Here is a 15,206-nt window from a genome sequence, read left to right on the forward strand (position 1 = left end):
GCGGGAGCTTCAGGCGCGCCCACCGCGCGGCGCGGCGCGCGTCGCTCCAGCGGCCGCCGGTCGGTGGTCGCTGATCGCGATCGGAGGCATGCCCGGAGCGGTGAGATCATCGGCGGTAAAAATATCCTGCGGCGGCACGTCGAGTGCGCGTGCGCGCGTGTAGGATTTCACCCGGGGAATGCGAACGGGTTCGACTGGCGGGTGGTCGAGCATGAACGTTCGGCTTTACCTGCTCGCCGTCGCGCACTTGGTGGCCGCGGCGCGTCGCCCGGGCCAGGCGGGCGAGCGGGAGGAGGAAAGGGAAACGGAAGCCCGCTCGGGGCGCACGACGTGCCGGCTCTACTGCAGGGTGGGCATCGGCTTCCACCTGCAGATCCACCCGGACGGCAGAGTCAACGGCAGCCATGAGGCTGACCGCCTGAGTAAGTTGACGTGCACGGGGCTAGTTGTATCACGGGTAAGTTGTCACATTGCAATTTTCTTCTCCACCAGAGGGTGCAACGAAAAAGTGGAATACTAGTTTTCTTCGTAATGGTAAGAGGTTGTGTACTGTCTGAGAATAGTACATTATCTGTTTTGCACAACCCAAAGTAAAAATTTTCAACTTCATATCCTTTTAAACAGGCGTCTTACATAGAGAAATTCTATAGCAACACATCATATGGACTTGTTAAGAGCGATTCAGGCATCTTGTCATGCCTCAGTCACAGCTCTGTTTTAAGATAACTTTAAACTTGAGCAAGTATGACCCAACATGGTAGTTTGGGGCAACTTGTCTCAGTCATTTTGGGGTTTGTTGTCACATATGCAAAGAATGGGCCAATGAAAATGTACCTCTGGCAAACTGTTTACTTATGCCAGAATTTTTCTTCCGATGATGAATCTGAAGAGTGAGAAAATGAGTTTGCCAGGTTTTGTTTCATTGTTTACAAATTGATTTTCCAGTTGTTGGAACTACAGTATCCTCACATGTCAGGACTGGTTTAAGTTTCATGATGAACCATCCATCGCTTTATTTTTTTTAATTCAATTTAATCTCAAATTTCCGGTATAAGGGAAGCAAATCAGGCATTTGAGGCTGAGCGCTATGAGCTATATGCAAGCAGTTACTAAGGACTTTAATCTATTTCATAACAGTTTGCTCAACGACTATATGGTAAATTTTCAAGATCAATGACAAACAATTCTCTGCATGCCTGGAAAAGCAAACAAACAAACAAAACAAAAAAACGGGGAAAAAAAGATAATTTTGTCCTTGTTTTATTAGTTGCAAAATCCAACGTGACATCTTACCCCACATAGTGTGACAACTTACCCATTGGTGGGGCAACATGTCACATGTTCACTCCCTCTATTTGATAGCTTATAACTCTGCACCGACACAAAGTACGAAAAGGACACGAATACAAAAAATATACCCAAGACTTTGGTCTTTCCTCTGGTATATGTTTTGTTTACATATGATGTATTGATTCCAAGAAATATCTAAAAGTATAAAAAGTGATACAACTAGCCCCGGTTTCCCTATACATTGGCGCACAACATGCGTGCACGCGCGTCGACTTGCATGACATGCGCACACTTGTTTTGTTTGTTTTTTTTCTGCCTGTATGGAGATGAAACATAATCCAGACTTAAACACCAACATGAAACTAGAAATTGGGGTCAATTTCGGCCTAACCCTGGTTTGAACCCATGTAGCCCTTTCTTTAAAACCCCAATCCAGGCTCGAGATCCTATTTTTTCTCCTGTCTTGAAACACTTTGAAACAATCAAGTTTTAAACCCTACTTTGAAATTCTCTGATACCTTAACAACAGTTTGGAGCCCTACTAAATCGAAACCCTAATTTGGATTATCAGAGAGCGTTGAAATTGAAACCCTACTGCAGTGGTAGGAAACCCGGGTCCTCGAGAGGCACCGTCCTGCTCGTTTTGAGATCAGACGCACCTGATTCAATGATCAGATCGCTATCGGACTTCTTGCTGATGAGCTGATCATTCGAATTGTGTGCGTCGGAGGAAGGAGACGTCTAAAGCGGGCAGGACAGCGTTTCTTGAAGACCTGACCTTTGCCCTATTGCATGTTTAAATCCATACCTTGATTCAAATCACCCTAATTTGAAACTCAAATCCATTTGAAGCACTAATTCCGTGTTTAGAACTCTAAAGTAACTAACTCTGCATTGTTGAAACCCTAATTTGAAACCCAAGCCATTAAAGAACTAGGGGTGTGCTCAAAAAATCGATACGGCAATATATCGTTGCGGGCCTCATCACAATACACGTATCGATACGCAGGCGTCAGAATCGATATTGCTCGTTAACTTTAAATCGGCAGTTCACGTTTGCCTTTGCGGCTTGCATTGAACCTAAAAAAATAAAAACCAGCAGCGTCTTTGAAGTTAATTGCCTTCAATTAATGCAAAATAGCTCACCGGTGATTGGACACTGTGTCTTGCTAAGAAAAATGAAAGCAGAGGAAGAATGTCAACATTTATTTATTGATAAACTTAACATGGCACGTGTCTCAGTGTACCAATTTTCCTATATTTTGTTAAAAAAAAAAAAAAAAAGTGTCTTATTTGGGATACATATGTATCGCGATACGTATCGTATCGTGGCCCCTGTAATCGTGATATGTTTCGTATCGTGAGGTTGGCGGCAATAGCCAGCCCTATAAAGCACTACTTCTGGTTTATATTAACCCTACCTTAAACCCACAATTTGGACTTTTATGAACAACTATTCAGGCTTGAAGTTTTCACCATGCCTTACAATGCTAATTTTAAATCTTAACCCTCTTTTTTCCCCCAATAGCTAATCCAGACTTGAAACACTAACCCTGCTTTGAAAATTTGAAAGCATAACGCTCGTGTTAAACCCTAAAATCTCATACAACCTTAATTTAACAACAACTGCACGGGCAACGGAGGGGCAAGTTATCGGTATCGGGCCGATATTGGCCTTATTTTAAGGCACTGGATATTTATGGAAGCTGCTGATACCAGCAACCGATAATTAAGGCAAGTAAGTTAGCACTATGTATGGGTCAGTTTGACACACTGACGAATCATTATTTGCACCATAAAGAAAGGTCTTTCCTCACAATTTTTTGTCATTGTGTTAAATGAAATTGTATATATCAAAAGTACGAGAGGTATGAGTACAGTGATACCTCGGCTGACGAACGCTTTAGCTCACGAACTTTTCGCCTCACGAACATTAAATTCGCGAGCATATAGTCTCTGCTGACGAACTAGTTTTCGGCGGACGAACCAAACCACGCGGTCCAACAGCACCACGGTGGCGGCCACGAGAAGCTGACGCACGCTCACGGCGTCCCAGTTCGTCACCCCCTTTCTTTTAGTGCGGACGCGGTTTGTGTTTGATAGACATTTTGAGTGTACTTTTGCTATTATGGGACCGAAAAAGACCCCACCACAGGCTAGTGTTAAGCCTAATGCTTACCAGCGAGGGACGGCGATTCGGCGGCGCGTTTGCATTGTAGTCAATGGAGTTCGCGCCACTAAAAAAAGCGAAAGTGCCATCACGTACCTCAAAAAAGGAGAAAATAGTGCCACGGCTGGTTAGTCCCAGGAAAGAAGTGAAAGTAGTTGGCGGTGCTCACTTTTTGTTGACTCGCTAAAGTGCTCCACTTCCTTGTTCACCAAGGGACACGCCTCCTCCGCTCCGGTGAGCACGAAAGTGCGAATGAGCCGCAACCGTTCCATAAACACTCTACGCGGTGAAACACTCGCGAATGAAGTAAGTCTACCATTGCTACTATCCTAAAGAACTACCATCACAAAGTAAAATAAAACGACTTTATTATACAATACAATTTATTTCTTTAATTACAATACAATAGCACATTTATTATACATAAAATAAGGTATATTTTTGTGTAGTTTTAAGGCTTATTTAGTAGAAAATTATGTTTTATAGGGACCTGGGAACGGATTATTCTCATTTTAATGGTTTCTTATGGGAAATAAATGTTCGGAAGACGAACTTTTCGCCTTACACACACTTTCTGGGAACCAATTATGTTCGTGAGCCGAGGTATCACTGTACTTGGTGAGTTTGCAAAGAGTGAATAGTTGTACTGATATCGGTCTGTAAAAATTGGTATTGAACATCTTTATTTTAGAGTAAAATATAAACAATCTTTCTTTAAAAAATAGTAAAATACAAGGCGTTTCATTAGGCTTATTGTGGGAATGCTGAAGCATTCTCACATATGTTGTTGTGATTTTTATTCTCCACGCTTTTTTGCCGCGTAACAACTCTCACATAATACTTCCAATTTATAGTGTTCAAATTTCAACTAGCTTAAAAAACTGATGCCTCCTGGGGTATATATATCGTCTGATTCCACATTACTTACAGTATTTGCTAGGGGTGTTAAAAAAAATCGATTCGGCGATATATCGCGATACTACATCGCGCGATTCTCGAATCGATTCAATAATCGGCAGAATCGATTTTTTTTTTTTTTTTTTTTTTTTTTTTTTTTTTTTTTTTTTTAGGATTCACACCTTGAGCATGGAAGAATGTTATATGAACGGCACATTAAGCCTTAATATTTTTATTTTAATGCTGTTCATACATGAAACAGATTACAACCTCTATAAGACTGAAATTTAAGATAAATAAATAATACATTTTCATATAAATCTTACACTCTACAAGCTTACTGATAGTATTTTCTAAATTTGAATGGAAAAAAATCGCAACAATTGACTTATAAATTCGTATCGGGATTAATCGGTATCGAATCGTGACCATTCGTATCGGGATTAATCGGTATCGAATCGAATCGTGACCTGTGAATCGTGATACGAATCGAATCGTCAGGTACTAGGCAATTCACACCCCTAGTATTTGCACAATTTAACGTTTAATATCAACTTTTTCCCATTCATTTTCAATGGGACAGAGATTGAGCTTTTTCTAAGTATCACTTTCCACGCCCACTTCCATACATATAACTTATCATAATTACCAGGTGCTCAGTGGCACAGTTGATAAAGTGCATTGTCCAGTAACCAGAAGCTCATAATTTCATAATTTATCTATCAATTTACTTTATAAGCATTCTACATACATTCAAATCTTAGCATTCAGCTATTAGCAGTCAGGTTTCAGCATTCCCACGTAATTTCTCCAGAAATTGCACTTAGTCTAGTTAGATGTAATAATGTCGCAACTTTACTCAATCAATCAGTGAATAAGTCAAGGAATCAATCATTTGTGTTTGCAGGTGTTCTGGAGCTGTTTGCCGTGTCCCAGGGCGTGATTGGCATCCGAGGGGTGTACAGTAACCGATTCCTCGCCATGAATAAGAAAGGACGTCTCCACGCCACTGTGAGTGCTAGCGTGATGCTACGCTAACGTGCTACATCAGATAGTCACTCCAATCCGTATATTTGTTGTTAAGCATTGGCGAATTTGAAGATTTACTTTTTTGCAACGTATCCTCCGTTATTTGCTAAAAACACATTGATCGCTAGTTTGTTATTTTATAGCTTGAAACTGCTTTTTGGAACCCCAACCCTATTATGGTTCCCGCCCTTAGCTTCAAACCTCATGTAACATAACGTGGCTTAGTTCAGCATCACGACGGGAACATTGTCAGGCAGGCGGTCACCCCGGTTAGAGCGTATTAGCGGGCGAGAAAAGATTAAGTCATGTCTGGGATGGTCGATAAGGCGCAGCTGAAGTGGAAATCAATACGTAGTAAAAGCGATTAGGGGGAGGGGGTCCCTCAGGAGCCTTTACGAGGACCCCGGCTTTTGTTTCATCAAATCCCGTCAGCCGGGAGCCAAGCGGCCACTTCAAAGGCAACCAGTCCAGTTACAAACCGACATGAACTCGAGTCGTTAAGTGACAATTCAAAGTCATCGGAACTGTTGAAATGAAGCAGACGACTCATTAAAATTTGTACGGCAACTTCACTTGGACAAACTTTATGGAATGTCAACGTCACCATTGGTTTATTTGACACAGTTTTCCCAAAGTTAAAAATTGAACATTTATCTTCGGATGGTATGACTTGTACTTGGTTTTTTTTGTTTTTTTTTGTTGTTGTTTTTTTTACTTTATAGATGAGACATATATACAGCTCGTAGGCAATTAATATAAGGCTGGAGGCGGGGTGGTCACTATTTTTCAACAAGAAAAAAAAATGGCACTATTAATTCAATAAAAAACTTTCTCCTGTTTTTCTGAGTAATTTTTTTCCCGTTTTTCTGAATATTTTTTATGACAGAAAAAAAATCAGTAAAACAGAAAAAAAAAACAGAAACAAAATACTCAAAATAAAAAATAGTCAGAAAAACAGTTGTCTTTTGTGAATGCAATATGCTTCAATACCGTTGAACACAATCTACTGTATTATAATTTTTTTAATGTTATAGCCCACCCGTGGGCTACTTATGTTGTCATTGGGGATAACTAGTACCTGTTGGCACCATTTTGTGCCCTGCTAAGTCACCTCAGACAAAATAAAAGAGCTCATTACCAGTGAAAGCTAGTATTAGCGTTAATAAAGACTTGACTTTTTAACTCATTTGCTCCCAAGAACGTATAAATACATTCTATTTTACAACCAGCATCCCAAAGACGTATTTATATTGTTTTTTTGGGTTTTTTTATGCTCGAGCAGAGAGAAGGCTTTAATGCAGCCCCTGAACTAAAGAGAATGGTTGAAGCAATGGTAGTTACTACAAAAACGGCCAGCAAGTGGCAGTAGAGTATAAGAGATCATTCATTGCCATGTTGCAACAAGCTCTTTTTGCCAGTGTTTTTTACAGGTTTGTGAATAATGCTGAAACTTAGCTATATTCTAATGATAATTGCTGTAAAACGGAAACAGATAGAAATTTACTTTTTTTTTCCTGATGAAAGAAGATACTTTAATCTTTCTTTTGGTAGGTTCCATGTTTTGATAGCAATAAGAACACAAAGTTCTGTGGGCCTTGCAAAATCAGTCAAAATCCAGGAAAACAGCCAGGAGTGAAGGGGTTTTCTGTGAAAATTGCTGGGATTGAATGAGTTTAAAGAAGGATAATAGCCCATGCCTACTTGTAATGTTTGGATTTTTTTTTTTCTTAAAACAAAAAAAATATATTTCTGATTATAATCTTTTTATTTATAACCGACTCCCATTTTTGTCTTCTTGCGTAGGAGTCATTTACGGCCGACTGCAAGTTCCGCGAGCGTTTCCAGGAGAACAGTTACAACACGTACGCCTCCGTACTCCACTGGAACCGCCGGACGGGCCGCCAGTGGTTTGTGGCCCTCAACAAGCGAGGCAAAGCCAAGATGGGCTCCAGCCCGCGGGTCAAAGTCCAGCATGTCTCCACGCACTTCCTGCCCAGGGTCGGCGAGGGCGATAGCGGTGGCGGCGAACGCGGATTCGCCGTCACAGGCGGGAAAGGCGACGACGGACGGCGGGAAACGCTGCACAAGCCGCCGCCCAAAGCGCCGCCAACGCCAAAACCAAAAGTCCAGGAGGGGACGCGGCCAAGACAGGTCAAGTACTGGCCCAAGTATCGTTTTGGATAAAACGCCGTCGCTTCAGGAAAACTTCACAGCATTCCTGACATCCTCAAGCTTCGATACAAAACTCAAAAGCTTTGGAAAAAACTTCTTCCGACTGACGATTTCCGACGTCTAAACCCGAGCTACATCCTTTGAGTGTTGTGCAGGATTTCAGGAAACTGCCAAATCGGACATTTTGTAAAAAATGGGCAAATATTTAAATTTTTTGAGAGAAAAAAAAATTCTTGGATTGTGACACCTCTTTCAGTGAAATAATAATAATACATGAAAAATAATGAAGTTACCACATTAATTTTAGACAAAATATTCACAATTCACTGCTGAAAATGCCTCACTGAGTCAAGTATCCATTTAATCTTGTAATTCATGATTTTTTTTTTCATTAAAAAAAAATGTGAATTTAATTTTGTAATATATCAGAAGACTAAAGATGTGTATTATTCCAAGACAAATTTCATATTTGTAAGATTGTACCAAATTCTTCCGATTTCTTGGCAGTGTGGAATGCAGCATTATTCTCTGAATGTACTGTAGCTCTGATTTGAATACAAATATTTCATGTTTGTATTTTTATTGCTTCATTCAGTGTAAAACTGTCAAGTGTGCTATCATTTAAAAAAAACAACAACAAAAAACCATTGTATCGGGTTTTTCTGGCTACACGACGTCGCCCAGCAGCTCAAGGAGAAAAGCAATACATAATAATATGACGCATTTTTATAAAATAAGAATAGTTATAAAATAAAATTGACATTTTCTTTTTTTTTTTTTTTTTTTTAAGAATAAATTCATACTAGTATTTAAGGATAAAAGTTGTATTTTTTGTAGAATAAATTCGTGCTAGTATTTAAGGATAAAAGTTATATTATTTCCAAGAAAAACAAAACGTAATAACAAGATTAAAACTGTATTTTAAAATTTGAAATTTTATGTCGTTAAATTTTATCAGAAAAAAGTTTGAAAACTAAGAAAAAAAAAGTCCTTTACTGATTATTACATGATTAGAATTGTGATTTTTTTTTCAGTCCCCCCCCCCCCCCCCCACACACACACACACACACACAAAACATCCAACATTTCTCTTGTAGGATTTTTTTTTCATCCCCCCCCAAAAAAAAAAAAAAAAATCCTTGAAGCAATCCAACTGCAATATTATGACTATGTATATTGTTGTATTATTTTAGAAAACCTAGAAAAATGTGTAAGAAGGAAAAAAAACAAACAACTTTTTAGCTCTTTTATATTTTTCAAAGTATAAATCTCACTGCCATGACGTCAACACATTGTGACTGTATGTGAAATATTTTTTGTACTGGAGTTTTATAATTGAAAACTTGTATGTATGAAAGAGAGTTTGTGACAATTATGTGACAAATAAAAGGTATTCAAATGATGTTGACGTCTTTGCTTTGGCATCCATGATGTCTGACGAGACTTTTGCGATGAAATCAACGCTAATAATAATAATAATAATAATAATCGTGAGCATCACGATGGAAACGTTTCCCACAGAATAATCAACAGCTGCCCCAAATGGTGCATGACTACTTTCATTCAAAAAAATATTACATTTATTTTATATCTTCATTATTTTTCATGTAAAATTAATTCCTTTAAAAACACATTTTGCCACTTGTCGACTGAAAATGACATCACAGGTGCTCAGAGCTCAGCTAACAACCAATCACGGCTCACCTGTTTTCTGGATTTGGTCATGTGACATTACCAACTGAACCAAAATCGGTCGCTACCTAGTTATCAAATTAATTATAGAAAAAAATATCAACTTTTCATTGCTGAAAATGGCCAAATGAAGTATTCCTTCAAATTACTTGACGCTAAAAACAAGAGAGTGACATTCTTCAAGCTGCAGTGAATATTTTCCTGGCTTCAACTATATAAAACAACAAACGTCAAAATGGTATTTTATGCATGTTTCTACTTAGTAATAAACAGATTCATGCGATCGGTCGCAAATAAAACTATACTAACTTGTATACTAATACTAATACTAATACTAATACTAATACTAATTTGTTCATATGCCATTTGCAGATTACAATGTAACGATATCAAAAATAAATATGAGTTCAGTTAATGAATGGAATAAACAACACATTAAAAACCTCGCATCCTTGACTGGGGGCCTCCTGATTAGCCCAGGTGTGTACTTGTCATTCATTTGTTATTTTTAAATATATATTTTATCCTATTACGTTTTTTGTCCTTAATTTGAAATGGAAATGATGTGCATTTTGAAAATAATTGTTAAAAAAAAAAAAAAAGCCCAGTGAGCGCAACTTCCGCTTCCGGTAAAGTGTCGTTAAAAAAAAAAAAAAAAGTGTTGCCGTAGCAACTTTTAACTTCAACACACCGGGAAGATGGATTCAAACGAAGTTGATGACAACGACCCGGTGAGCCGCTTTAAGGACTACGAAGAATATCTGGACTCCAAAGTGACGCCGATGGATTTGTTTTTTACAGTAAGTCAAGTTTGCTTCGTTATGTCAAGTTAGTCGCGTGTCTTTTTGTTTAATACTGGTTTTGTTCGCGTAAACCATACTGCGTTCAGTAAACTGCGGATTCAAGATACGTTTTGTAATATCTCCTACAGCATAGACCTTATATCACTCACTTAAATTCGGCGTGGAACACACACACATATCAATTGCACCTTCTGCATCAAGCCCTGTGCATGAGCTACATACACAAATTGTTAGCTGCTTTTTTAACATGAAATCATCGTGTAATGTATTCCTTATTGAACAAAGGAAGCTGTAGATGGTGCAATTATTTTACAGGTACACGGTAAATTAGCTACACGCTACAAATTTGGAAGCAAACGTAAAATCACCCCGAATCTTAACCTAATCTGGCGACGAGACTGTTGATGTAGTGATTTGAGTCGCACGCTAGAGGGAAGCAACCGACAATTGCTCAAAAAAGCAACAGCATAGAGCGGCTACTCTGGGGTACATTTACAGTACAGCCCCAATACCACTAGATGGCACACTCGCGAATGATATTGTGGTTGATTTTGTTTGAACACCTGTATCCACACTGGGCACCAACAGGCCATATCTGACCTGTTAATCAGCTGTCGTCAATCACTGTTTAACTGGCTCGGGTCGGGCCGGGTCACCACCACGCCAACGAGTTGCTCGCTTCTGATACGTCAAAATGCCTGGACCTGTTTTTCCTGGCCACCACTGTTTGGGGGCTTTTCAGATGGTGGGAGAGGTCACGTTACAAAGTCATCACCTGGGCCGCCAGGATGGATGTTGCGGGTACACGTCCATCGTAAAGAGAAGGAGGTTCGGGGGCCAACTTTGGGACTGGGGGAATCGTTTCTCATGCCCAGCCGCATCAGAAGAGAGAGAGGGGGGGGGGATCCGGGGGTTTTCCGGACGTGAGCGGCGAGCTGACAGGCCACAGCAGACGAACTGACAGCTCGCTTTGCAGTTTGGACGCCGACGTCAATGGGCCCAAGAACACCTGCACGAAAAGGCGAACAAAGCGCTCCCTTCAGGATTTGAAAAGGACAGTTTGTGTGAAAAATAGCGCTATTAGAGTGTGTAACTTTTTTTTTTGCCAATGTAAAAATATTTAGCATCTCGAGCAGTTGACCAAGGAACGTGCATTTAAAAGTAGTCTGCAAACTTGCGGAAGCGAACTGCCAACGTTCACTAAACATTTTGGACTGGCGGGTACATTCGAACGTATTTGCGAGCATGTTTGATAGGGCTGCACAATATATCGTAAAAATACCAATATCACGATATTGGCTCACGCAATATGCATATCGCAAAAACATGCAAAATAAGTTTCATATGGAATTTGATGCTTTTATCTGAATTTGACCAGTCAGACACTAACTAAAATATGCACCCCCATCCAATAATTGAACATTATTGAGAGGTAATTACAATGAATTAACTAAAAATACACTGAGTTTGCTTATTTTGTCGCATGGAAAAATATAATTCTTTCATTAGATAGTAAACATGTCATTTCTTAAGGTACGTTAACTCATTCACTCCCAGTTTCAATGGATTTTGACAGTTTTTGCAAGGCCTACACAATCTTGTTTTCTGTTGCTATAAAAACATGAAATCTACCAAAAAAATAGTCTCTTCTTTCATCAGGAAATAAAAATATATTTTTATCTGTTTCTGTTTGGCAGCAATTAGCATTAGAAAAAAAAAACAAAGCTTCATCAATATTCATATTCCTGGTGAAAACACTGACAAAAAGACCTTGTTGCAACATGGCACTGGCTGATCTCTTATACTCTGCTGCCACCTGCCCGCTGTTTTTGTTTTGTTTTTGTTTTTTTTAAATAACTGCCATTTCTTTAAGCCACCTCTTCATGTCTGAAGCTGCATTTAAAGCCTTCTGTATGCTCTTGCATAAAGAAGAAAATACGAAAAACACGTGTAAACACGTGTTTGGGAGGGAAGTATTTGGAAAAGTTTTTGCACGTTTTGGGATTGATTGAGTCAAATATCACAATAATATCGGTATCGCTATATTCAGCAACTATATCGCATGTCCCATATTTTTTCACTAATTGTGCAGCCTTAATTTTCGAACATATTTAAATACTTTTGAACATACTCACGAGTACGTTTGAACATATTTGTAGGCTAAAGGCTACAAACATTTTATATTTACCTATATATACTTGCGCAAGTCAATACCCCATTGCATTATGGGGGGAAAAAAGATGCCGAAGCTAAATCATGCACTGCATACATAATAATAAATAGAGATTACGAAAAACAATGTTTTTGCTTAATCTTCGAACATAATGTGAGCCAAATGTTTAAAACAGTGGGGTTTTTTTTGTTTCCACTCACGCATGCACAAGTAATACCCTGTGGCATTATGGGAAAATATGCTATGTTTGTAGCATTTAGCCTACATGTATGTTAGAATGTACTCTCATGTTTGAACATATTATTTGCGAGTACGTTCGAAATGATTTAGTTGCGTTCGAACTTCGAAGGTACTCGCAAATGATGCTTTAGCAACTACAAAAATCAACCAGTTGCGAACAAAGTGTTCCATTTTTTTTTTAATGAAAAATACTATGCACTATAAATACTTGCACTCTGAAAAAGAAAAATTGTCATGCTCCAAATCATGTGTTGAGTACTTCTAGAAAATAAATTGAAAATGACTTCCAATAAATAAACTCCGTTGTGGCAATACTCAAAATGTCGGAATGATACTCGGTTAGCGGAATTATACAACAACTCAATAACAGATTAATTTGTGAAATGAGATGTTTTGTTTGCATGTAATTAGTTACTTGATTTGCTTGATAGAATTTTCATTTATGAAAAGTGCTTGTAGCGACTCCAAGCAGTCTTGTCGCTTCCGAGAGTGAGACGGTGGGTCCTGTACTTGCTGATGAGCTGTGTTGCGATGTCGGCTTGTCAGAAAGAAGAGACACGAGTCTTGAATGCTCTTTGGTGGATTTAATCAGCCTTTCATTGTGAATGGTGCAGAATCGCCATACAGGTTAACATGTTTTGCATCTTGCAGATGTTCTGACTTACGTTGCGTTACGTTATGCCTTACGTTACAGTCAACAAAAAATACGGCTACCCAGCTCAACTCACTAACTCGTACTATGGGAAACGCGTCTATTTGAAGCTACCGGCATTCACCACCTATCATGTGACCCGCACGCCCATGCATCACCATAGCAACCACACACACACTAGGTGACATATGTTATGGCGACTACAGTGCTATATAAATAAAGTTTGATTAGATTTGATAAGGGCCTACTGTCACCTCTTGTGGAACAAAAAGGAATTACAAGCCAAGTCATAGACCTGCGCTATCGTCCGAAGTGTAGCTTGTAACCTACAACAACAACCGAATGAAACGTCAATCTCTTTCATCAGTGGAGGTTTTGATTTAAGCTTCAATGGAGTCATTATATAAATTGTCAAAAAAAAAAAAGTGAATGTTCTAAAATGCAGCTCCAAATGGACAATTTTTATGCTCTTACAGAACAAGGAGTCGGCTCGCAAGCTGGTGGAGCACGGACACAAGGGCACAGTGCTGAGTCGGCAGGAATTTGAGCAGCAGAAAGCAGCAGCGCCGGCAACGACAACCCGCTGCCACCGTAACCAGACGACGTGAGTTTTACTCTCCCATGAGGGCGGCGGCGCCCGCCGTGTGACTAGAACGCACGGGAAAAAAAACAAAAAAAACGCCCGCGACATATCTGGAAGCGCTTTCACGCTCTGAAGACTTTATGCGGCTGTGGCTGACTTTATGTGTATGCGTGTGGCGGGCGGCGGATGCAGGAAGCTGCCGGGTATCAGTTTCCGCAACCGTTTTCACTTCCAAAATCAGTCGCACGACATGAAACGGACAAAATGATTTGGACATGAATGCAAAATAGCCCAAAAATATTCTTTAACTGTGGCCCTTTGTATGCACAAACTTTGAGATAGTCTGAGTCTCTTGGGGTTAGGTAGTTAGTTGGTCAGTCAGTCAGTCAGTTAGTTAGTTAGTTAGTTAGTTAGTTATCAAAATGATCCAAAAGACAACTTTTTGTCAAGTCAGATTTTTAATGTTCAGTTTTTACTTCACAGACAGTCAGTCAGTCTGGTAGTTAGTGAATTAGTCAGTTGTAAAGGTCGGTAGGTAGGTACAGTAGTTAGTTAGTTAGTTAGTTGGTTATCGTTATCAAAATTAGCCAAAGACAACTTTTTGTAAAGTCCTGTTTTATTATTCAGTTTTTAATTCACAGACAGATAGTTAGTCAGTCAGTCAGTGTTAGTTAGTAAATTGGTCAGTTAGAAAGGTCGGTAGGTACAGTAGATAGTCATTTGTTGAGTCAGTCAGTAAGTTGGCTGACCGGTTGGTTGATTTAATTAGTTTGTATGTGTCAAAAGACCACATATTTTCACAAGGTGAGACATAGTTCTGTTTAGTTAGTTAGTTAGTTAGTTAGTTAGTTTAGCTGTACAAAAAAAGAAAATGTGGTTTTGTTCACGCTTAGTGAGGTTTTCGGTTAGTTATTCAGTTGAAAGCCAACTGAATAACTAGTTTTTCAAAATAATAAAAAGATATTACATTATTTGAACAGATTTTTTTTTTCAAAGACTACAGCGTTTTGCTAAGTGAGATGCAGCTAGTTTTCTAATTCAACTTTTGCAAGGTGCAATGTGGTTTCGTTTTCCGATTGTAAGTTAATCAGTTAGTTAGGCAATTAGTTGGCTTTGGGGTTAGTTGATTAATTAGGTAATTAATCTATCTTTCATTTTTCCATCTTTTCTAGCTTCAGATAGCACGAGGCGCTAACATAGTAGTCTCCGCTCAGTATTCCTCATCAAACATGGCAATCAAATGTACACAAATCCCAGTCACGCGAAATCCACATTAGGGTCTTCTTATCACGCCGACAGTTGTCTGCGTTCGTGCGAGTTGAAGCTAACATCCCCCACGATGCATTGTGTCTGGTCCGTGACCGTAATCAAGCTGATGAAGCTCCAGATGCTCGTGCTAGTCACAAAAAGTCAATTTATTGCTTCTTTAATCAGCGCGATGGTTTACAGCTGCAACTTAACCATCAATTAGCCTTTAGCGCCATTTGTTCAACAGGAGGCGCCGC

General features: G+C 39.3%; 2 protein-coding genes across 2 annotated transcripts in view; both read left to right on the forward strand.

Annotated features, from left to right (window-relative positions):
* Nucleotides 1–147: 147 nt before the first annotated feature.
* On the forward strand, nt 148–7,570 carry fgf5 (fibroblast growth factor 5). The gene is made up of 3 exons (XM_077522865.1): nt 148–422; nt 5,265–5,368; nt 7,190–7,570. The coding sequence occupies exons 1-3, from the start codon at nt 179–181 to the stop codon at nt 7,568–7,570; spliced, it is 729 nt and encodes a 242-aa protein (XP_077378991.1). The 5' UTR covers nt 148–178.
* A 2,331-nt stretch (nt 7,571–9,901) lies between these two features.
* cfap299 (cilia and flagella associated protein 299) overlaps nt 9,902–15,206 on the forward strand; it is a 69,364-nt gene continuing 64,059 nt past the window's right edge. The window contains exons 1-2 of the mRNA XM_077522619.1: nt 9,902–10,050; nt 13,595–13,722. Coding sequence (XP_077378745.1) covers nt 9,949–10,050; nt 13,595–13,722 — 230 coding nt within the window. The 5' untranslated portion in view covers nt 9,902–9,948. The remainder of the gene's footprint in view (nt 10,051–13,594; nt 13,723–15,206) is intronic.

The sequence above is a fragment of the Festucalex cinctus genome, chromosome 5 (assembly GCF_051991245.1).
Source record: "Festucalex cinctus isolate MCC-2025b chromosome 5, RoL_Fcin_1.0, whole genome shotgun sequence".
In the NCBI taxonomy this organism is placed as follows: Eukaryota; Metazoa; Chordata; class Actinopteri; order Syngnathiformes; family Syngnathidae; genus Festucalex; species Festucalex cinctus.

What these genes read in the sequence shown, in the direction of transcription:
- fgf5 (XM_077522865.1), top strand. Translation starts at nt 179, where the DNA reads ATGCGAACGGGTTCGACTGGCGGGTGGTCGAGCATGAACGTTCGGCTT. An exon ending in CCATGAGGCTGACCGCCTGA is followed by an intron (nt 423 to 5,264) that starts GTAAGTTGACGT and finishes TTGTGTTTGCAG; the next exon opens with GTGTTCTGGAGCTGTTTGCC. An exon ending in AAGGACGTCTCCACGCCACT is followed by an intron (nt 5,369 to 7,189) that starts GTGAGTGCTAGC and finishes CTTCTTGCGTAG; the next exon opens with GAGTCATTTACGGCCGACTG.